Source organism: Lepus europaeus, unplaced genomic scaffold, assembly GCF_033115175.1.
Source record: "Lepus europaeus isolate LE1 unplaced genomic scaffold, mLepTim1.pri SCAFFOLD_96, whole genome shotgun sequence".
NCBI lineage: Eukaryota > Metazoa > Chordata > Mammalia > Lagomorpha > Leporidae > Lepus > Lepus europaeus.
Window position 1 is genome coordinate 214,904 of NW_026909620.1, and position 25,412 is coordinate 240,315.

General features: G+C 41.7%; 1 protein-coding gene across 1 annotated transcript; it reads right to left on the minus strand.

The window, feature by feature from the left end:
• Nucleotides 1-21,346: 21,346 nt before the first annotated feature.
• LOC133755743 (MLV-related proviral Env polyprotein-like) lies at nt 21,347-23,197 on the minus strand. Its single transcript, XM_062185766.1, has one exon. The coding sequence runs from the start codon at nt 23,195-23,197 to the stop codon at nt 21,347-21,349; it is 1,851 nt and encodes a 616-aa protein (XP_062041750.1).
• Between the last annotated feature and the right edge of the window lie 2,215 nt (nt 23,198-25,412).

Below are 25,412 nucleotides of genomic sequence, written 5' to 3' on the forward strand. Positions count from 1 at the left end.
GATTGAGTTAGCCAAAACACAACCGGATATTTCTAGTTAGATCCAGTCATATCCGGACAAACTGGTGTGGAATTCGTACGCAATGGACCGGGAAAATCACAGTACAACTGGTTTATCAGAAAAGCAAAGTCTTGTCGTTAGGCAAGTGCATAAAATGTCATCGATACAAACAGAAATATCACGTTTGTTTGCCGCAGTTCCTCTAGCTTTCTACCTAGAAAATACGAATGTGTAGAGCTGGTGTCCCCATGATGAACCAATTAGTGTTTCAATGGTAGAAAATTAAATGTCCCCTGATAAAATCATTCAACATAATAAAGTCCATCGAAAATATCCGGAAAACACAAACACAGAGGCTTTAACAATATTTCGGATTGAGTTAGCCAAAACACAACTGGATATTTCTGGTTTCATCCAGGCATATCCAGAGAAAGTGGTGTGGAATTCTTATGCAATGGACCAAGAAAATCACAGTAAAAATGGTTTTGGAGAAAAGCAAAGTCTTTTCGTTAGGCAAGTGCATAAAATGTCATCGATACAAACAGACATATCATGTTAGTTTGCCGCAGTTCCTCTAGCTTTCTCCCTAGAATATAGGAATGTGTAGAGCTGGTGTCTCCATGTGGAACCAATTCATGTATCTAAGCTCAAAATAAAAAGTTCCCCAATAAAAAACATTCAGAAGAATAAAGTCCGTTGATAATATCAGGAATACACAAACACAGACTGTAGCAATAACTGGGATTGAGTTAGCCAAAACACAACCGGATATTTCCAGTTAGATCCAGTCATATCCGGACAAACTGGTGCGGAATTCATACGCAATGGACCGGGAAAATCACAGTATAACTGGTTTAGCAGAAAAGCAAAGTCTTCTCATTAGGCAAGTGCATAAAATGTCACCGATACAAACAGAAATATCACGCGTGTTTGCCGCAGTTCCTCAAGCTTTCTCCATAGAAAATACGAAAGTGTTTAGCTGGTGTCTCCATGTGGAAACAATTAGTGATTCCCAGCAGAAAATTAAATGTTCCCTGATAAAAAACATTCAAAACAATAAAGTCTGTTGATAATATCAGGAAAACAAAAACACAGAGGCTGTAGCAATATCTGGGATTGGGTTAACCAAAACACAACCAGATATTTCAGGTTCCATCCAGTCATATCCGGATAAAGTGTTGTGGAACTTGTATGCAATGGACCGATAAAATCACAGTAAAAATGGTTTTGGAGAAAAGCAAAGTCTTTTCGTTAGGAAAGTGCATAAAATGTCATCGATACAAACAGAAATGTCATGTTTGTTTGCCGCAGTCTCTCTAGCTTTCTCCCCAGAAAATACGAATGTGTAGAGCTGGTGTCTCCATGTGCAAACAATTAGTGTTTCTACGGTACAAAATTAAATGATCCCTGATAAAAACATTCAAAACAATAAAATGCTTTGATAATATCCAGAAAACACAAACACAAAGGCTGCAGCAATATCTGGGATAGAGTTAGCCAAAACACAACCGGATATTTCTGGTGTCATCCAGTCATATCTCGACAAAGTGGTGTGGAATTTGTATGCAATGGACCGAGAAAATCACAGTTAAAATGCTTTTGGAGAAAAGCAAAGTCTTTTCGTTAGGCAAGTGCATAAAATGTCATTGATACAAAAAGGATTATCAAGCTTATTTGTCACAGTTCCTCTAGCTTTCTCCCTAGAAAATACAAATATGTAGAGCTGGTGTCTCCATGTGGAACCAATTAGTGTATCTAAGCTCAAAATATAAAGTTCCCCAATAAAAAACATTCAAAAGAATAAAGTCCGTCGATAATAACAGGAATACACAAACACAGGCTTTAGCAATATCTGGGATTGAGTTAGCCAAAACACAACCGGATATTTCCCGTTAGATCCAGTCATATCCGGACAAACTGGTGTGGAATTCGTACGCAATGGACCTGGAAAATCACAGTACAACTGGTTTAGCAGAAAAGCAAAGTCTTCTCGTTAGGCAAGTGCCTAAAATGTCATCGATACAAACAGAAATATCACGTTTGTTTGCCGCAGTTCCTCTAGCTTTCTACCTAGAAAATACGAACGTGTAGAGCTGGTGTCCCCATGATGAACCAATTAGTGTTTCAATGGTACAAAATTAGATGTTCCCTGATAAAATCATTCAACACAATAAAGTCCATCGATAATATCCAGAAATCACAAACACAGAGGCTTTCACAATATTTCGGATTGAGTTAGCCAAAACACAACTGGATATTTCTGGTTTCATCCAGGCATATCCAGAGAAAGTGGTGTGGAATTCTTATGCAATGGACCAAGAAAATCACAGTAAAAATGGTTTTGGAGAAAAGCAAAGTCTTTTCGTTAGGCAAGTGCATAAAATGTCATCGATACAAACAGACATATCATGTTAGTTTGCCGCAGTTCCTCTAGCTTTCTCCCTAGAATATAGGAATGTGTAGAGCTGGTGTCTCCATGTGGAACCAATTAGTGTATCTAAGCTCAAAATTAAACGTTCCCTGATAAAAAACATTCAGAACAATAAACTCCGGTGATAATATCCGGAAACACAAACACAGAGGCTGTAGCAATATCTGGGATTGAGTTAGCCAAAACACAACCGGATATTTCTGGTTTCATCCGGTCCTTTCCAGAGAAATTTCTGTAGAATTCGTATGTAATGGACCGGGAAAATCACAGTACAACTGGTTTAGCAGAAAAGCAAAGTCTTCTCGTTAGGCAAGTGCATAAATTGTCATCTATACAAACAGAAATATCACGTTTGTTTGCCGCAGGTCCTCTAGCTTTCTCCCTAGAAAATACAAAAGTGTTTAGCTGGTGTCTCCATGTGGAAACAATTAGTGATTCCCAGCACAAAATTAAATGTTCCCTGATAAAAAACATTCAAAACAATAAAGTCTGTGGATAATATCAGGAAAACAAAAACACAGAGGCTGTAGCAATATCTGGGATTGAGTTAACCAAAACACAACCGGATATTTCTGGTTTCATCCAGTCATATCCGGATAAAGTGTTGTGGATCTTGTATGCAATGGACCGAGAAAATCACAGTAAAAATGGTTTTGGAGAAAAGCAAAGTCTTTTCGTTAGGAAAGTGCATAAAATGTCATCGATACAAACAGAAATATCATGTTTGTTTGCCGCAGTCTCTCTAGCTTTCTCCCCAGAAAATACGAATGTGTAGAGCTGGTGTCTCCATGTGCAAACAATTAGTGTTTCTACGGTACAAAATTAAATGTCCCCTGATAAAAACATTCAAAACAATAAAATGCTTTGATAATATCCAGAAAACACAAACACAGAGGCTGCAGCAATATCTGGGATAGAGTTAGCCAAAACACAACCGGATATTTCTGGTTTCATCCAGTCATATCTGGACAAAGTGGTGTGGAATTTGTATGCAATGGACCGGGAAAATCACAGTTAAAATAGTTTTGGAGAAAAGCAAAGTCTTTTCGTTAGGCAAGTGCATAAAATGTCATTGATACAAACAGAAATATCAAGCTTATTTGTCACAGTTCCTCTAGCTTTCTCCCTAGAAAATACAAATATGTAGAGCTGGTGTCTCCATGTGGATCCAATTAGTGTATCTAAGCTCAAAATATAAAGTTCCCCAATAAAAAACATTCAAAAGAATAAAGTCCGTTGATAATATCAGGAATACACAAACACAGGCTTTAGCAATATCTGGGATTGAGTTAGCCAAAACACAACCGGATATTTCTAGTTAGATCCAGTCATATCCGGACAAACTGGTGTGGAATTCGTACGCAATGGACCGGGAAAATCACAGTACAACTGGTTTAGCAGAAAAGCAAAGTCTTCTCGTTAGGAAAGTGCATAAAATGTCATCGATACAAACAGAAATGTTATGTTTGTTTGCCGCAGTCTCTCTAGCTTTCTCCCCAGAAAATACGAATGTGTAGAGCTGGTGTCTCCATGTGCAAACAATTAGTGTTTCTACGGTACAAAATTAAATGTTCCCTGATAAAAACATTCAAAACAATAAAATGCTTTGATAATATCCAGAAAACACAAACACAGAGTCTTTCACGATATTTCGGATTGAGTTAGCCAAAACACAACCGGATATTTCTGGTTTCATCCAGTCATATCTGGACAAAGTGGTGTGGAATTTGTATGCAATGGACCGAGAAAATCACAGTTCAAATGCTTTTGGAGAAAAGCAAAGTCTTTTCGTTAGGCAAGTGCATAAAATGTCATCGATACAAACGGAAATATCAAGCTTATTTGTCACAGTTCCCCTAGCTTTCTCCCTAGAATATAGGAATGTGTAGAGCTGGTGTCTCCATGTGGAACCAATTAGTGTATCTAAGCTCAAAATTAAACATTCCCTGATAAAAAACATTCAGAACAATAAATTCCGTTGATAATATCCGGAAAACACAAACACAGAGGCTGTAGCAATATCTGGGATTGAGTTAGCCAAAACACAACCGGATATTTCTGGTTTCATCCGGTCCTTGCCCGGAGAAATGTCTGTGGAATTCGTATGCAATGGACCGGGAAAATCACAGTACAACTGGTTTAGCAGAAAAGCAAAGTCTTCTCGTTAGGCAAGTGCATAAAATGTCATCTATACAAACAGAAATATCACGTTTGTTTGCCGCAGGTCCTCTAGCTTTCTCCCTAGAAAATACGAAAGTGTTTAGCTGGTGTCTCCATGTGGAAACAATTAGTGATTCCCAGCACAAAATTGAATGTTCCCTGATAAAAAACATTCAAAACAATAAAGTCTGTGGATAATATCAGGAAAACAAAAATACAGAGGCTGTAGCAATATCTGGCATTGAGTTAACCAAAACACAACCGAATATTTCTGGTTTCATCCAGGCATATCCGGATAAAGTGTTGTGGAACTTGTATGCAATGGACCGAGAAAATCACAGTAAAAATGGTTTTGGAGAAAAGCAAAGTCTTTTCGTTAGGAAAGTGCATAAAATGTCATCGATACAAACAGAAATATCATGTTTCTTTGCCGCAGTTCCTCTAGCTTTCTCCCCAGAAAATACGAATGTGTAGAGCTGGTGTCTCCATGTGCAAACAATTAGTGTTTCTACGGTACAAAATTAAATGTCCCCTGATAAAAACATTCAAAACAATAAAATGCTTTGATAATATCCAGAAAACAGAAACACAGAGGCTTTCACGATATTTCGGATTGAGTTAGCCAAAACACAACTGGATATTTCTGGTTTCATCCAGTCATATCTGGACAAAGTGGTGTGGAATTTGTATGCAATGGACCGAGAAAATCACAGTTAAAATGCTTTTGGAGAAAAGCAAAGTCTTTTCGTTAGGCAAGTGCATAAAATGTCATCGATACAAACAGAAATATGAAGTTTATTTGTCACAGTTCCTCTAGCTTTCTCCCTAGAAAATACAAATATGTAGAGCTGGTGTCTCCATGTGGAACCAATTCGTGTATCTAAGCTCAAAATAAAAAGTTCCCCAATAAAAAACATTCAGAAGAATAAAGTCCGTTGATAATATCAGGAATACACAAACACAGACTGTAGCAATAACTGGGATTGAGTTAGCCAAAACACAACCTGATATTTCCAGTTAGATCCAGTCATATCCGGACAAACTGGTGCGGAATTCATACGCAATGGACCGGGAAAATCACAGTATAACTGGTTTAGCAGAAAAGCAAAGTCTTCTCATTAGGCAAGTGCATAAAATGTCACCGATACAAACAGAAATATCACGCTTGTTTGCCGCAGTTCCTCTAGCTTTCACCCTAGAAAATACGAAAGTGTTTAGCTGGTGTCTCCATGTGGAAACAATTAGTGATTCCCAGCACAAAATTAAATGTTCCCTGATAAAAAACATTCAAAATAATAAAGTCTGTTGATAATATCAGGAAAACAAAAACACAGAGGCTGTAGCAATATCTGTGATTGGGTTAACCAAAACACAACCGGATATTTCAGGTTCCATCCAGTCATATCCGGATAAAGTGTTGTGGAACTTGTATGCAATGGACCGATAAAATCACAGTAAAAATGGTTTTAGAGAAAAGCAAAGTCTTTTCGTTAGGCAAGTGCATAAAATGTCATCGATACAAACAGAAATATCATGTTTGTTTGCCGCAGTCTCTCTAGCTTTCTCCCCAGAAAATACGAATGTGTAGAGCTGGTGTCTCCATGTGCAAACAATTAGTGTTTCTACGGTAGAAAATTAAATGTTCCCTGATAAAAACATTCAAAACAATAAAATGCTTTGATAATATCCAGAAAACACAAACACAGAGGCTTTCACGATATTTCAGATTGAGTTAGCCAAAACACAACCGGATATTTCTGGTTTCATCCAGTCATATCTGGACAAAGTGGTGTGGAATTTGTATGCAATGGACCGAGAAAATCACAGTTAAAATGCTTTTGGAGAAAAGCAAAGTCTTTTCGTTAGGCAAGTGCATAAAATGTCATCGATACAAACAGAAATATGAAGTTTATTTGTCACAGTTCCTCTAGCTTTCTCCCTAGAAAATACAAATATGTAGAGCTGGTGTCTCCATGTGGAACCAATTAGTGTATCTAAGCTCAAAATAAAAAGTTCCCCAATAAAAAACATTCAGAAGAATAAAGTCCGTTGATAATATCAGGAATACACAAACACAGACTGTAGCAAGAACTGGGATTGAGTTAGCCAAAACACAACCTGATATTTCCAGTTAGATCCAGTCATATCCGGACAACCTGGTGTGGAATTCATATGCAATGGACCGGGAAAATCACAGTACAACTGGTTTATCAGAAAAGCAAAGTCTTCTCGTTAGGCAAGTGCATAAAATGTCATCGATACAAACAGAAATATCACGCTTGTTTGCCGCAGTTCCTCTAGCTTTCTACCTAGAAAATACGAATGTGTAGAGCTGGTGTCCCCATTGAAAGAATTAGGCAGGTTAGGTTTGAAATAGAGTTGCTTGAGCTAACTGCATATTGTTCTGCTTCTGTGCAAATTGGCTGGGCTTGCAATAATTTTTGCATGAAATAAAATGCTTTCATAAGATGGCTGAGCTTGCGATATGTAACTGTTTTTAGGAACTATAAAGGCCAAAGTTAACAGAAAATGTACCCAACTTATATCCTGTTACAACACTACAAGTTATTACATACTACATTGACCCCTGCCCTTGCTTGCTCAAGCTAGAAATGAAAACCACAAAGCACGTACAGCATGTAACTTCTTCCCTTTTACCCTGGAAACCCCCTTTTACCCTGTAATCCTTTAGGTTACCAAATGAAATTGTAACACTGTGGAAATATGCTAATGTTGTGGTTTTAAGCCTTAAATACTCTGTGAAATTGATGATCGGGGCCGCTCTCTTTGCACTGCACTAGAGGGTGGTATTGAGGCGGCCCATTTGCAAATGCAATAAACTTCCCTCTTGCTCTTGCAGCGATTGGAGTGGAGTCTGTGTTTCTGGGGGTCCGGATAGTGGGACACCTGCTTAAGGGGTCTTACATTTCTTGGGGGCTCGTCCGGGATTCAGACCCCCCCAGATTCACCCTCCATCTCCCAATCGGAGGTAAGTCTTCCCCGTTCCGTGTATTTTTGTGTGTCTATTTTCCCCGGGCGCCTGGCGTACGGGTGTTTGTGTTTGTGGGCGCTAAGCGCCGAAAGAGTGGAGAGCCAGTAGTAGGGAGGGACAGACGTGTCCAGGACCCCTGGCTCAAGCCCTGGAGGACGCTCCAGCGGTGTTTTGGGAGATGCTGGCAAGGCCGCTATCCCACCTGGTTGGGAAGAAGGAAAGGACTTCTTCTTCCTCCTTCCCCGGGAGAGGGCTGGCTAGGCAGCCTCTCCCATCGGAAGTTTTGGTTTCAGTTTTGTCTCGGTCCGTTGTCACGCGCAGTGTCTTTGTGAGTCTTGTAATTGTCTTTTGTGTTATAATTTACTTACCTTTTTCCAACATGGGACATGGACTAACTACACCTTTGAGCCTTACTTTAGATCATTGGAAAGAGGTCCGCGATCGGGCCCGGAACTTGTCCATGGGGGTGCGGAAGAAAAATTGGACGGTCTTTTGCACCACCGATTGGCCAGCCTTCGATATTGGGTGGCCACGGGATGGGACTTTTAACTCATGTATTATTTTACAGGTGAAGAACCAGGACTGTAAGAAGGGAAAGAGGGGCACCCGGATCAATTGCCCTACATCCTTGTGTGGGAGGACCAGGCGCAAAATCCCCCAAAATGGGTAAAACCTTTTCTTTTCTCCAACAGGGTGGTGGCGGAGCTCGATCCCGCTGCTCCCGTCACCGCCCTAAAAATGAAGCCCAGCCCTGAGTTGCCAACGGCCACCCCGGCGGCGGAGTCGGGCCCCAAACCCACTCCGCCCCTATCCGCGACACCTCTAGACCCACAGGCTCTAATAGAGTTAATCGAATCCATTTTTTTAATCCACCAACTAACCTGGGATGATTGTTGGCAGCTTCTACAGGCCCTCCTAACCATGGAAGAAAAGCTTCTACAGGTCCTCCTAACCACGGAGAAAAGACAACAAGCTCTCACGGAAGCTCAAGAGAGCGTTCCGGGGGACAATAATAAGCCGCGGTTGGGACGGGACCAATGTGCGTACTGCAAGAAAAAAAGGACATTGGTATAAAAACTGTCCAAATAAAAACGCCGTCTAACCAGACCAGATTAAAATTTCAATACGGCGGCCGGTAAGGAACGACTCCGTCTCTATCGCCAGATTCTCCTGACAGGTCTCAGAGGGGCAGGGAGACGCCCTACCAATTTGGCTAAGGTACGTAAAAAAAATATATAAAAACCTAACAAAAATCTTGGTCACCACAGTAAATGTCTCCAACTGACGGTTATTATCAAACCTTTTTTTTATAATCAAAATAATTAATATTTAACTGTATGCTTTATCTCTCACCTAATGTTAGACTGGAATGGTACTCAAAGATGGGTAAGACACTCAGCATCCTGCACCAACCTAAGACAGGGCTCTAGGCCAAGCTGCCAGAGTTACCGATGACGGGTAAGGACAGCGATGACTGAAGGCAACCTAAGACAGAGGCCATTCTCAATTAAACAAGGGGGTTGCAGCAGGTGTAAAAACAACACTACCGCCCTTGTTAAAAATTAAACCAAAAACTAATTTAAAAAAATATATAGACCTCACCGAGATTCGGCCTGGCAGGTGTGGGTTAGAGTACCTGTTAATGTTTGAAAACACCTTTTTTTTGGCTGGTTCACCTAAGGTATTGGGGTCAGACAATGAACTCGCTTTCTTCTTAAGGGTAAGTCAGTTGGTGGCCAGGGTGCTGGGGATTTAGTTGGATAAAACGTATGAACAAAACAGTTAAAGAGACCTTGGCTAAATTAATAGTGGAGACTGGCACTAGAGACTGGGTTGAGTTGCTGCTGATGGCTTTGTTAGGGCTCGTAATATTACTGAGTGTGTAGTTGGAAAAAAAAGGCTAAAAAGAAAAGAGCTTTTTAAATAAAAAAAAGGATATGGTTTGTAAATTCTGATGGCTAGTTTACTCTAGACTGAAATGTAAATGGTAAAGTGTTTAAAGTAAGTTAAAGAGGGTGTGTGGAGGTCGCGGATGCCCCCTGGAACAGCGGTTAGCATGTTTAATATCCTTTTTGGGCATGCTGGCTGCCGGTCCAGAGGGTATCTGGGTCAAATCAACTGGACAGACCCGGATTTGTGCTTTTCCTGGATGGCACAGTGTTTCTAGGACTACTGTCACATACCATGAAACAGATAGCAAGAGGAGGAGATGCCCAAATCTCCCTCGACGCCCACATGCCAGCTTTGAAGTTATGGGCTTGTGTGTGTGTGACAGGCCTAAAGGAAGGACATTTAAATACACCTGCATCTCAAACACCCTGCCCTCCTTCGTTTCAGACTCTTAAGAAAACTGAGACAGGGGTTTCGCGCTCCCGCACTTGTTCCAGATTGGGGACGCCATCTATGTCCGCAGGTACCAGACTGGGACACTTGAGCCACACTGGAAAGGACCCTACACGGTACTGCTGACCACACCGACAGCGGCAAAGGTAGATGGAATCGCCGCCTGGATCCACGTGTCACACATCAAAAGGGCGGCAGCTGAACAAAATCAAGAGACCGACAGCCCTGCTGACGAGCCGACATCGGAATCGGTGCTACAACGCTCTCAAAACCTACTCAAGATAAGACTCTTAAAAATTGTTCAGTACTTGTAATACTTATGATTCTTCTTACCCCAATTATGGGCAACCCGCATGCCAGCCCGCATGCCCCAAGGAGGCTCACGTGGGAGGTGCAATCTGGTACCACTGAGGTCGTGTGGTCCGTTTCCCACGAGGCCCCTCCTGGGACATGGTGGCCTTCGTTACACCCTGATGTGTGTAAGTTGGTAGCAGGGATAGACACCTGGGATATACCGGACCGGGACCCAGCCTCATACCTCCAGGAAGGAGCCCCCGCTAGCGCCGTTGGAGGGTTTGTTCCCATGGTTGCCGGTGCCGGGTGGCTTGGGTGCAGATATAAAGCAAAAAGGTGCACGTTACAACAACAAGAGTTTTATGTGTGCCCTAGGGATGGCAGGATTACGAAAGAAAGGTGGCGATGCGGGGGGCCAGAATCCTTCTACTGTAAAGCCTGGGGGTGTGAGACCACGGGTCACGCATATTGGAAACCCTCCTCTAGTTGGGATTGGATTACTGTGCATCGTAATTTTACCCCTGGGAGAGATCACAGCTGTTCTATGCCCCTAAACATTTCCTTTACAGAAAAAGGGAAAAAGGCCAACATTGCGGACTGGAAAAGAGGAAGGGCTTGGGGTTTAAGGTTTTATGTTACCGACTACGATCCTGGGTTCCAATTTACCATTCGACTTAAAGAACAAACCATCTCCCAATCTATAGACCCCAACCTAGTATTGGCAGGGTCGGCAGATCAGAGGCCGAGGCCTGCGTTGACAGGTCAAAGGCCCGTGTCTAGAGTCGTAACCCCAAGACCCCAGCAAAGGCCCATATCTAGAGCCACAACTACAGGATCCCAGGGCCGACCCTCGACCTTTACACCTTCCCTGACGACAGAGGCAGCTGAGAGCCCAGGCACAGGGGGTCGCTTCTTAGGCCTAATACATGGGGCCTTTCAAGCACTAAATGGCTCTGACCCCGATAGGACCCGGGATTGCTGGCTGTGCCTGGCCTCACCTCCCCCTTATTATGAAGGAGTAGCTGTCATTGGGAATTGGACCAACCATACTATTGCCCCTCCCCAGTGCACCAATTTGCCATCCCACCGCCTAACTCTTCCAGAAGTATCAGGACAGGGACTTTGTGTAGGCTCCATTCCCCCTCAATATCAGGGCCTCTGTAATAAAACTATGACCCTCAAACCAGGCACCTATTATTTAACAGGACCAAATGGAACATTTTGGGCATGCAATACAGGCCTAACCCCCTGCTTGGCAGGACAAGCTCATAATCAAACTCATGAATGGTGCGTCATGGTTGAAGTATGGCCTCGGGTCACATTACATGACCCTGAGGAAGTCTACCGACAATATGAGGGAAATTTTCGGCTCCCTAGGGAACCCCTAACAATAACCCTAGCCCTCATATTGGGAGGACTCACAGTCGGGGGCATTGGAGCAGGCATAGGTACCGGAGCCACTGCCCTGTCTAAGACAAATCAGTTTCACCTGTTACAACACGCTATGTATTCAGATTTACAAGCTTTAGAAGAATCTGTCAGTGCCTTGGAAAAGTCCTTAACTTCACTCTCCGAGGTAGTATTACAAAATAGAAGGGGGCTGGACCTGGTATTTTTAAAGGAAGGAGGACTCTGTGCAGCCCTAATGGAAGAGTGTTGTTTCTATGCGGATCACACTGGAGTGGTCAGAGACAGCATGGCAAAATTAAGGGAGAGACTAAAACAAGGACAGAGCCATTTTGAGGCGGGACAGTCCTGGTTTCAGAGCTGGTTTAACTCATCCCCTTGGTTAACAACCCTAATCTCCACTATAACAGGGCCCTTGATAATATTACTTTTAATTTTAACCTTTGGACCCTGCATAATAAATAGGCTTCTCCAGTTTATTAACAGTAGACTGTCTATCACCCATGCCCTGGTCCTGACCCAGCAGTACCAAAGTTTAAAAACAGAAGACATAGAACAAACATTTTAGGATGCAGCTATTCCTTAAATTTTAAGATTAAAATTTGCCAAGAAAAAGAGGAGGGAGTGAAAGAATTAGGCAGGTTAGGTTTGAAATAGAGTTGCTTGAGCTAACTGCATATTGTTCTGCTTCTGTGCAAATTGGCTGGGCTTGCAATAATTTTTGCAAGAAATAAAAATGCTTTCATAAGATGGCTGAGCTTGCGATATGTAACCGTTTTTAGGAACTATAAAGGCCAAAGTTAACAGAAAATGTACCCAACTTATATCCTGTTACAACACTACAAGTTATTACACACTACATTGACCCCTGCCCTTGCTTGCTCAAGCTAGAAATGAAAACCACAAGGCACGTACAGCATGTAACTTCTTCCCTTTTACCCTGGAAACCCCCTTTTACCCTGTAATCCTTTAGGTTACCAAATGAAATTGTAACACTGTGGAAATATGCTAATGTTGTGGTTTTAAGCCTTAAATACTCTGTGAAATTGAAGATCGGGGCCACTCTCTTTGCACTGCACTATAGGGTGCTATTGAGACGGCACATTTGCAAATGCAATAAACTTCCCTCTTGCTCTTGCAGCGATTGGAGTGGAGTCTGTGTTTCTGGGGGTCCGGATTGTGGGACACCTGCTTAAGGGGTCTTACACCATGATGAACCAATTAGTGTTTCAATGGTAGAAAATTAAATGTTCCCTGATAAAATCATTCAACACAATAAAGTCCATCGATAATATCCAGAAAACACAAACACAGAGGCTTTCACAATATTTCAGATTGAGTTAGCCAAAACACAACTGGATATTTCTGGTTTCATCCAGGCATATCCAGACAAAGTGGTGTGGAATTTGTATGCCATGGACTGAGAAAATCACAGTAAAAATGGTTTTGGAGAAAAGCAAAGTCTTTTCGTTAGGCAAGTGCATAAAATGTCATCGATACAAACAGACATATCATGTTAGTTTGCCGCAGTTCCTCTAGCTTTCTCCCTAGAATATAGGAATGTGTAGAGCTGGTGTCTCCATGCGGAACCAATTAGTGTATCTAAGCTCAAAATTAAACGTTCCCTGATAAAAAAAAAATTCAGAACAATAAATTCCGTTGATAATATCCGGAAAACACAAACACAGAGGCTGTAGCAATATCTGGGATTGAGTTAGCCAAAACACAACCGGATATTTCTGGTTTCATCCGGTCCTTTCCTGGAGAAATTTCTGTGGAATTCGTATGCAATGGACCGGGAAAATCACAGTACAACTGGTTTAGCAGAAAAGCAAAGTCTTCTCGTTAGGCAAGTGCATAAAATGTCATCGATACAAACAGAAATATCACGTTTGTTTGCCGCAGTTCCTCTAGCTTTCTACCTAGAAAATACGAATGTGTAGAGCTGGTGTCCCCATGATGAACCAATTAGTGTTTCAATGGTACAAAATTAGATGTTCCCTGATAAAATCATTCAACACAATAAAGTCCATCGATAATATCCAGAAAACACAAACACAGAGGCTTTCACAATATTTCGGATTGAGTTAGCCAAAACACAACTGGATATTTCTGGTTTCATCCAGGCATATCCAGAGAAAGTGGTGTGGAATTCTTATGCAATGGACCGGGAAAATCACAGTAAAAATGGTTTTGGAGAAAAGCAAAGTCTTTTCGTTAGGCAAGTGCATGAAATGTCATCGATACAAACAGACATATCATGTTAGTTTGCCGCAGTTCCTCTAGCTTTCTCCCTAGAATATAGGAATGTGTAGAGCTGGTGTCTCCATGTGGAACCAATTAGTGTATCTAAGCTCAAAATTAAACGTTCCCTGATAAAAAAGAAAACATTCAGAACAATAAATTCCGGTGATAATATCCGGAAAACACAAACACAGAGGCTGTAGCAATATCTGGGATTGAGTTAGCCAAAACACAACTGGATATTTCTGGTTTCATCCGGTCCTTGCCCGGAGAAATTTCTGTGGAATTCGTATGCAATGGACCGGGAAAATCACAGTACAACTGCTTTAGCAGAAAAGCAAAGTCTTCTTGTTAGGCAAGTGCATAAAATGTCACCGATACAAACAGAAATATCACGCTTGTTTGCCACAGTTCCTCTAGCTTTCTCCCTAGAAAATACGAAAGTGTTTAGCTGGTGTCTCCATGTGGAAACAATTAGTGATTCCCAGCACAAAATTAAATGTTCCCTGATAAAAAACATTCAAAACAATAAAGTCTGTTGATAATATCAGGAAAAAAAACACAGAGGCTGTAGCAATATCTGGGATTGGGTTAACCAAAACACAACGGGATATTTCAGGTTCCATCCAGTCATATCCGGATAAGTCTTGTGGAACTTGTATGCAATGGACCGATAAAATCACAGTAAAAATGGTTTTGGAGAAAAGCAAAGTCTTTTCGTTAGGAAAGTGCATAAAATGTCATCGATACAAACAGAAATATCATGTTTGTTTGCCGCAGTTCCTCTAGCTTTCTCCCCAGAAAATACGAATGTGTAGAGCTGGTGTCTCCATGTGCAAACAATTAGTGTTTCTACGGTACAAAATTAAATGTTCCCTGATAAAAACATTCAAAACAATAAAATGATTTGATAATATCCAGAAAAGAGAAACACAGAGGCTTTCACGATATTTCGGATTGAGTAAGCCAAAACACAACCGGATATTTCTGGTTTCATCCAGTCATATCTGGACAAAGTGGTGTGGAATTTGTATGCAATGGACTGAGAAAATCGCAGTTAAAATGGTTTTGGAGGAAAGCAAAGTCTTTTCTTTAGGCAAGTACATAAAATGTCATGGATACAAACAGAAATATCAAGCTTATTTGTCACAGTTCCTCTAGCTTTCTCCCTAGAAAATACAAATATGTAGAGCTGGTGTCTCCATGTGGAACCAATTAGTGTATCTAAGCTCAAAATAAAAAGTTCCCCAATAAAAACATTCAAAAGAATAAAGTCCGTTGATAATATCAGGAATACACAAACACAGACTGTAGCAATAACTGGGATTGAGTTAGCCAAAACACAACCGATATTTCCAGTTAGATCCAGTCATATCCGGACAAAGTGGTGTGGAATTCGACGCAATGGACCGGGAAAATCACAGTACAACTGGTTTAGCAGAAAAGCAAAGTCTTCTCGTTAGGAAAGTGCATGAAATGTCATCGATACAAACAGAAATATCACGTTTGTTTGCCGCAGTTCCTCTAGCTTTCTACCTAGAAAATACGAATGTGTACAGCTGGTGTCCCCATGATGAACCAATTAGTGTTTCAATGGTAGAAAATTAAATGTTCCCTGATAAAATCATTCAACACAATAAAGTCCATCGATAATATCCAGAAATCACAAACACAGAGGCTTTCACAATATTTCGGATTGAGTTAGCCAAAACACAACTGGATATTTCTGGTTTCATCCAGGCATATGCAGAGAAAGTGGTGTGGAATTCTTATGCAATGGACCAAGAAAATCACAGTAAAAATGGTTTTGGAGAAAAGCAATGTCTTTTCGTTAGGCAAGTGCATAAAATGTCATCGATACAAACAGACATATCATGTTAGTTTGCTGCAGTTCCTCTAGCTTTCTCCCTAGAATATAGGAATGTGTAGAGCTGGTGTCTCCATTTGGAACCAATTAGTGTATCTAAGCTCAAAATTAAACGTTCCCTGATAAAAAACATTCAGAACAATAAATTCCGATGATAATATCCGGAAAACACAAACACAGAGGCTGTAGCAATATCTGGGATTGAGTTAGCCAAAACAAAACCGGATATTTCTGGTTTCATCCGGTCCTTGCCTGGAGAAATTTCTGTGGAATTCGTATGCAATGGACCGGGAAAATCACAGTACAACTGGTTTAGCAGAAAAGCAAAGTCTTCTCGTTAGGCAAGTGCATAAAATGTCATCTATACAAACAGAAATATCACGTTTGTTTGCCGCAGTTCCTCTAGCTTTCTCCCTAGAAAATACAAAAGTGTTTAGCTGGTGTCTCCATGTGGAAACAATTAGTGATTCCCAGCACAAAATTAAATGTTCCCTGATAAAAAATATTCAAAACAATAAAGTCTGTGGATAATATAAGGAAAACCAAAACACAGAGGCTTTAGCAATACCTGGGATTGAGTTAACCAAAACACAAGCGGATATTTCAGGTTCCATCCAGTCATATCCGGATAAAGTGTTGTGGAACTTGTATGCAATGGACCGATAAAATCACAGTAAAAATGGTTTTGGAGAAAAGCAAAGTCTTTTCGTTAGGAAAGTGCATAAAATGTCATCGATACAAACAGAAATATCACGTTTGTTTGCCGCAGTTCCTCTAGCTTTCTACCTAGAAAATACGAATGTGTAGAGCTGGTGTCCCCATGATGAACCAATTAGTGTTTCAATGGTAGAAAATTAAATGTTCCCTGATAAAATCATTCAACACAATAAAGTCCATCGATAATATCCAGAAAACACAAACACAGAGGCTTTCACAATATTTCGGATTGAGTTAGCCAAAACACAACTGGATATTTCTGGCTTCATCCAGGCATATCCAGAGAAAGTGGTGTGGAATTCTTATGCAATGGACCGGGAAAATCACAGTAAACATTGTTTTGGAGAAAAGCAAAGTCTTTTCGTTAGGCAAGTGCATAAAATGTCATCGATACAAACAGACATATCATGTTAGTTTGCCGCAGTTCCTCTAGCTTTCTCCCTAGAATATAGGAATGTGTAGAGCTGGTGTCTCCATGTGGAACCAATTAGTGTATCTAAGCTCAAAATTAAACGTTCCCTGATAAAAAACATTCAGAACAATAAATTCCGGTGATAATATCCGGAAAACACAAACACAGAGGCTGTAGCAATATCTGGGATTGAGTTAGCCAAGACAAAACCGGATATTTCTGGTTTCATCCGGTCCTTGCCCGGAGAAATTTCTGTGGAATTCGTATGCAATGGACCGGGAAAATCACAGTACAACTGGTTTAGCAGAAAAGCAAAGTCTTCTCGTTAGGCAAGTGCATAAAATGTCATCTATACAAGCAGAAATATCATGTTTGTTTGCCGCAGTTCCTCTAGCTTTCTCCCTAGAAATACGAATGTGTTGAGCTGGTGTCCACATGATGAACCAATTAGTGTTTCAATGGTACAAAATTAAATGTTCCCTGATAAAAAACATTCAAAACAATAAAGTCCATCGATATTATCCAGAAAATACAAACACTGAGGCTTTCACATTTCGAAATGAGTTAGCAAAAACACAACCGGATATTTCTGGTTTCATCCAGTCATATCTGGACAAAGTAATGTGGGATTCGTATGCAATGGAGCAAGAAAATCACAGTAAAAATGGTTTTGGAGAAAAGCAAAGTCTTTTCATTAGGCAAATGAATAAAATGTCATCTGTACAAACAGAAATATCATGTTTGTTTGCCACAGTTCCTCTAGCTTTCTCACTATAAAATACGAATGTGTAGAGCTGGTGTCTCCATGTGGAACCAATTAGTGTTTCCAAGCTCAAAATGAAATGTTCCCTGTTAAAAACATTCAAAATAATAAAGTCCATTAATAATATCCAGAAAAAACAAACACAGAGGCTGTAGCTATATCTGGGATTGAGTTAGCCAAAACCAAACCGGCTATTTCTGTATTCATTCAGTCATATCCGGACAAACTTCTGTGGAATTCGTACGCAATGGACCGAGGAAATCACAGTAAAAATGGTTTTGGAGAAAAGCAAAGTCTTTTCATTAGGCAAGTGCATAAAATGTAATCTACAAAAACATAAATATCATGTTTGTTTGCCGCAGTTCCTCTAGCTTTCTGCCGAAAATACGAATGTGTATAGCTGGTGTCCCCATGATGAACGAATTATTGTTTCTACGGAAATAATATAATGTTCCCTGATAAAAATATTCAAAACAATAAAGTCCATCGATAATATCCAGAAACACAAACACAGAGGCTTTCACAATATTTCGGATTGAGTTAGCCAAAACACAACTGGATATTTTTGTTTTCATCCAGTCATATCCGGACAAAGTGGTTTGGAATTCGTATGCAATGGAAACAGAAAATCACAGGAAAAATGGTTTTGGAGAAAAGCAAGGTCTTTTCATTAGGAAAGTGCATAAAATGTCATCTATATAAACAGAAATATCATGTTTGTTTGCCACAGTTCCTCTAGCTTTCTCCCTAAAAAATAGGAAAGTGTAGAGCTGGTGTCTCCATGTGGAACCAATTAGTGTTTCCAAGCACAAAATTAAATGTTCCCTGATAAAAAACATTCAAAACTATAAAGTCCATGGAAAATATCCGAAAAACACAAACACAGAGGCTGTAGCAAAATCTGGGATTGTGTTAGCCAGAACAAACCCGGGTATTTCCAGTTTCATCCAGTCACACCTGGACAAACTGGTTTGGATTCGTATGCAATGGACAGAGCAAATCACAGTAAAAATGGTTTTGGAGAAAAGCAAAGTCTTTTCGTTAGGCAAGTGCATTAAATGTCATCTATTCAAACAGAAATCTCATGTTTGTTTGCCACAATTCCTCTAGATTTCTCCCTAGAAAATACGAATATGTAGAGTTGGTGTCTCCATGTGGAACCAATTACTGTATCCAAGCTCAAAATAAAATGTTCCCCGATAAAAAAATATACAAATCAATAAAGTCCATTGATAATATCCAGAAAAAACAAACAAAGAGGCTGTAGCAATATCTGGGATTGAGTTACCCAAAACACAATCGGATATTTCTGGTTTCATGCAGTCATATCCGGACAAACTGGTGTGGAATTCGCATGCAATGGACCGAGAAAACCCAGTTAAAAATGATTTTGGAGAAAAGGAAATCTTTTTGTTAGGCAAGTGCATAAAATGTCATCTATACAAACAGAAAAACCATGCTTGTTTGCCACAATTCCTCTAGATTTCTCCCTAGAAAACACGAATGTGTAGTGCTGGTGTCTTCATGTGGAACCAATTAGTGTTTCCAAGCACAAAATTACATGTTGCGTGATAAAAAAACATTCAAAACAATAAAGTCCATCAATAATATAAGCAAAACCCAAACACAGAGGCTGTAGTAATATCTGGGATTGAGTTAGCCAAAACAAAACCGGATATTTCTGGTTTCATCCAGTAATATCCGGAAAAGTGGTGTGGAATTCGTATGCAATGGACCAAGAAAATCACAGTAAAAATGATTTTGGAGAAAAGCAAAGTCTTTTCGTTAGGCAAGTGCATAAAATGTCATCTAGACAAACAGAAATATCATGTTTGTTTGCCGCAGTTCCTCTAGCTTTCTCCCTAGAAAATACGAATGTGTAGAGCTGGTGTCTCCTTGTGGATCCAATTCCTGTATCCAAGCTCAAAATAAAATGTTCGCCGATAAAAAAACATTCAAAACAATAAAGTCCATTGATAATATCCAGAAAAAACAAACAAAGAGGCTGTAGCAATATCTAGGATTGAGTTAGCCAAAACACACCCGGATATTTCCGGTTTCATCCAGTCATATCCGGACAAACTGGTGTGGAATTCATATGCAATGGACCGAGAAAATCAGAGTAAAAATGGTTTTGGAGAAAAGCAAAGTCTTTTCCTTAGGCAAGTGCATAAAATGTCATCTATAAAACCGAAATATCATGTTTGTTTGCCGCAGTTCCTCTAGCTTTCTCACTAGAAAATTCGAATGTTTAAAGCTGGTGTCTCCATGTGGAACCAATTAGTGTTTCCAAGCACAAAATTAAATGTTCCCTGGAGAGTGGCAAGATGGCGGAATAGGAAATGAGCACATTGGTAGTTCGTCAAGACACAGGTTTATAAAAGTGGAGATACTGTAGGGTCATTGAAGAGTAGGCAAATAGACAGTAGAGGAAACTCTTCTGGAACTAGTGATTCACAGTGGACCTGCGTGGAGAGCGTGGGAGTCCAAGTTCGGGACACCAGCGGCAGACTCAACACACCAGTGCTGGAACACGAGATGAGCTGAACCTTAATAGCCCGAGAAACCAGCGGGCAAGCAGAAAGAGGAGACTAGAAGGAATGAGGCTTGAAACTCCGTGGGGAAAATTTCACCAGGCTAACTAGAAGAGAGAGAGGGGAAAAAAATGCGACCGATACGAGCACAAGTTTCTCTCTCTTCCCTCACCTCTCAAAGGCTAGGAAGACAAAGATCAGGCGCCATTTTGAATATACGTCATAAGCAGGGCGACCTCAGGTCTGCACCAGCCCTGAACCTAGCAGAAAAACCTGACTCTGGGGGGAGGGGTGAAATAACAGATTAGCATCTTACTTGGCAACCCAGTGGGAGACTGCAGGAGAATTGGAGCCCACACCGAGGGCAGCAGGGATTCCTTGTGTGGTCCTTGGGAATGAGCTTCTGATCTCTGGCTCCTACCTCCAATTACGTTCAGCTGTGGGGAATTACTTCCCTTTTGAATCAAAAAAAAAAAAAAGAGATTTACCACGCCTAACCTGGGAGTGTCATCTTTGACACTGTAAGACCCCTTAAGCAGGTGTCCCACAATCCGGACCCCCAGAAACACAGACTCCACTCCAATCGCTGCAAGAGCAAGAGGAAGTTTATTGCATTTGCAAATGGGCCATCTCAATAGCACCCTCTAGTGCAGTGCAAAGAGAGCGGCCCCGATCATCAATTTCACAGAGTATTTAAGGCTTAAAACCACAACATTAGCATATTTCCACAGTGTTACAATTTCATTTGGTAACCTAAAGGATTACAGGGTAAAAAGGGGGTTTCCAGGGTAAAAGGGAAGAAGTTACATGCTGTACGTGCTTTGTGGTTTTCATTTTTAGCTTAAGCAAGCAAGGGCAGGGGTCAATGTAGTGTGTAATAACTTGTAATGTTGTAACAGGATATAAGTTGGGTACATTTTCTGTTAACTTTGGCTTTTATAGTTCCTAAAAACGGTTACAAAAACGATTACATACTGCAAGTGTAGCTAAAGTTCAGCTATCTTATGAAAGCATTTTCATTTCTTGCAAAAATTATTGCAAGCCCAGCCAATTAATACAGAAGCAGAACAATATGCAGTTAGCTCAAGTGACTCCATCTCAAACCTAACCTGCCTAATTCTTTCACTCCCTCCTCTTTTTCTTGGCAAATTTTAATCTTAAAATTTAAGGAATAGCTGCATCCTAAAATGTTTGTTCTATGTCTTCTGTTTTTAAACTTTGGTACTGCTGGGTCAGGACCAGGGCATGGGTGATAGACAGTCTACTGTTAATAAACTGAAGAAGCCTATTTATTTTGCAGGGTCCAAAGGTTAAGATTAAAAGTAATATTATCAAGGGCCCTGTGATGGTGGAGATTAGGGTTGTTAACCAAGGGGATGAGTTAAACCAGCTCTGAAACCAGGACTGTCCCGCCTCAAAATGGCTCTGTCGTTGTTTTAGTCTCTCCCTTAATTTTGCCATGCTGTCTCTGTCCACTCCAGTGTGATCCGCATAGAAACAACACTCTTCCTTTAGGGCTGCACAGAGTACTCCTTCCTTTAAAAATACCAGGTCCAGCCCCCTTCTATTTTGTAATACTACCTCGGAGAGTGAAGTTAAGGACTTTTCCAAGGCACTGACAGATTCTTCTAAAGCTTGTAAATCTGAATGCATAGCTTGTTGTAACAGGTGAAACTGATTTGTCTTAGACAGGGCAGCGGCTCCGGTACCTATGCCTGCTCCAATGCCCCCGACTGTGAGTCCTCCCAATATGAGGGCTAGGGTTATTGTTAGGGGTTCCCTAGGGAGCCAAAGATTTCCCTCATATTGTCGGTAGACTTCCTCAGGGTCATGTAATGTGACCCGAGGCCATACTTCAACCATGACGCACCATTCATGAGTTTGATTATGAGCTTGTCCTGCCAAGCAGGGGGTTAGGCCTGTATTGCATGCCCAAAATGTTCCATTTGGTCCTGTTAAATAATAGGTGCCTGGTTTGAGGGTCATAGTTTTATTACAGAGGCCCTGATATTGAGGGGGAATGGAGCCTACACAAAGTCCCTGTCCTGATACTTCTGGAAGAGTTAGGCGGTGGGATGGCAAATTGGTGCACTGGGGAGGGGCAATAGTATGGTTGGTCCAATTCCCAATGACAGCTACTCCTTCATAATAAGGGGGAGGTGAGGCTAGGCACAGCCAGCAATCCCGGGTCCTATCGGGGTCAGAGCCATTTAGTGCTTGGAAGGCCCCATGTATTAGGTTAAGGAGCCTATCCCCCGTTCCAGGCAAGGAGGAATTTTCGGGGCCGGGCGGATGAGGCGTTGCTACTACATGCTCATTCGGGAAAACGGGTGTCGGGGAAGCCAGGCTGAACTGATTGTTAGCGGGCATCTGACTGGGCCGATTTTTGACAAGTACCTGTCCAAGAGATTCCCCCTTCTCAGAGTGTAGGGAGGTTGGGCTCTTCTGATCTGTTAATACTTTATTTGGTCTAACCGATACAGTCGTGACAGTAACCGTTCGGCTCAAGGCGAATAGGGCAAAGGGGTCTCTGGCCGGTCTATACAAGTATATGCCCCATGACTTAGGCCCGACCCATTTGTCCTGTTTTCCCTTATCTGTGAAGCGAAGGATCTGGAGGTGACACCTACCCAACGTCCCATTTATACAAGTACTACAGTCCCTACCCCCACAGTTACTAAATATTATACCTGGAGCCGCCCCGATAGTAATCAGGTCCCATGAAGAGGAGGGTTTCCAGTGTGCACTTCCAGTGGTTTCACATCCCCATTTTTCACAGTATCCTACTTCGGGGCCCCCGCAACCAGGAAGGGATTTTCCATTCTTTCCCCCGGGACAGACATAGGTTCCTCCCTTCCCAACACATACATCGTCAGCATCAAAAAGTTGACAAAGGTCAAAATACAATTCAGGAAAATAATCACTAAGAACATTAAAACCAGAGGTGCTATTGACAATTGCTCCGGTTCTTAAATTAATAAGCTGCCAAGTAATATGATAAGGGATATGAGGACTTGAGTTTACTACAACCATGCTGAAAAAGAATACTAAGAGCAAAATAGTCTTATCTTGAGGGGGTTTTGAGTGCGTGGTAGTCTCCATTCCGGTGTCGGCTTGTCGGCAGGGCTGCCTGTCCCTTGACTCTCTTCAGTTGCTGCTTTCTTGACGTGCGACACGTGAATCCAGGCGGCGATTCCGTCCACCTTTACCGCCGTCGGTGTGGTCAGTAGTACTGTGTAAGGTCCTTTCCAGCGCGGCTCAAGATTCTTGGTCTGGTGCCTGCGAACGTAGACGGTGTCCCCAGCCTGGAACGAGTGTGGGAGCACGGGGCCTTTGGACTGATATGCAGCAGCCAGCTGCTTCCCTATGTGCTTGTGAATCAGCTGCAAGGCACGGAAACGAGTCTGCAAAGTAGGGGATGTTGCAAAAGAGTCAATACTGGGTCCCAACAAATCTGCCACGGGTGAAGGGCCTCCATACAATATTTCATAAGATGTTAGTCCACATACAGAAGGTGTTTTGCGAGCCCTAAACAAAGCCATTGGCAGCAATTCAACCCAGTCTCTAGTGCCAGTCTCCATTATTAACTTAGTTAAGGTCTCCCTAATTGTTGTTTTGAAACAAAGGAGGGGAGCAGGGTGTTTGAGATGCGGATGCATATAAATGCCTTCTCTTTAGGCCTGTCACACACACATAAGCTCATAACTGGCTTCCTGCCTAACATTTCCCCTCAAGAGGAATACCCAAAATTTTGGGATTATGGATGGAGTTCCGTCGTCTGTAACTACTTCAAAGCTGACATGTGGGCGTCGAGGGAGATTTGGGTATTTTCTCTTGCTATCTGTCTTATGGTATGTGACAGTAGCCCTAGAAACACTGTGCAGCTCGGTCCAGGGGGCCGCCCAGGTCGTCCAGTGGGATGGGCCGGAAGACGAAACGAACAAGGCATTAAAGACGCACAGTCCAAAGAGAAGCAGCAAGATTACAGAAGTTAATTACAAATTTGGGTTTGTCAGTTAAAACCCCCAGCAGCAGCAGTTGACATGTAGTATTTAATACCCCCTTTTTTTTCTTTTTTTAATAACCTTTTGTGACTTTCACACACCCTCTTTAACTTACTTTAAATATTTTACCATTTCCATTCCAGTCTAGAGTAAACTAGCCATCAGGATAAAGTCATTCTTACAAACCATGTCCTTTCCTTATTTAAAAAGCTCTTTTCTTTTTAGCCCTTCTTACTAACAACACTCTTTACCAAGTACACACTTTTATACTTGATGTTTTCCATAGAGCCTGGTTGGCTCTTCTTACCTCACCAGAAAACTAACAAACCAGATCAATCAGGACTACTGCAAAACACTCAGTCAATTAAAACAGATAGTTAACTTTAGCTCCTTTCCAGATTTAGTCCTCGGACAATTAAAGTCTAGCAACAGTAATATTACAAGACTTCAACAAAGCCATCGGCAGCAACTTGACCCAGTCCCTAGTGCCAGTCTCCATTATTAATTTAGTTAAGGTCTCCTTAATTGTTCTGTCCATACGTTCTACCTGACCTGAACTCTGGGGTCTGTATGCACAATGTAATTTCCAATCAATCCCCAGCACCTTGGCCACCAACTGACTTACCCGGGAGACGAAAGCGGGTCCGTTGTCTGACCCCAGTACCTTTTGGTAGTCCAAATCGGGGAAATATTAGTGCAGTTCCTTCCTTGGTCGGGAAGGCTTCTTGATGAAGAAAGCTGCTGTCATCATTATACCAGGTGTACTCAGCATCTGGTAGGGGCTGATCTGTCAGGTCCTCTCGGGCCCCATGGACTTCGGCCAGCACCTGTTGGCAGTTATGACTGACCTGCGTTTTGGTCTCCTGGTTCCAGTAGCAGTGTGGCGGGATTGAGGGAGGTCGTTGTTTCAAACCGAATACGTTCAGGGTTACTCAGGTTATTCTTGGTAAGCAGCTGGGAGTAGTAGTCGGGGCCAGTGGGCAGCGCCCCACTTCCAAAGGCCCCCCTCAGCTGGCTCTGCCCGCTGATCGGGCAGCCACTGCCAAAGGGAGCAAAGAGGCTAAAGTTGGCGGTGATGGTAGGCTCCGTTAGGGGCAGCAGGGACAGCTCCTGTTTCAGCTGTTTCAGTAGGGCCTCACTGGCCCCCACCCCGTCCTCCTTCTTTTCTCTGGTGACATTTCTATTTGGACAGTCTCTATACCAATGTCCTTTCTCCTTGCAGTACACGCATTGGTCCCGACTTA

Bases quoted from the DNA above. Each gene is read 5' to 3' on its own strand.
- LOC133755743 (XM_062185766.1), bottom strand. From the start codon at position 23,197: ATGGTTGTAGTAAACTCAAGTCCTCATATCCCTTATCATATTACTTGG.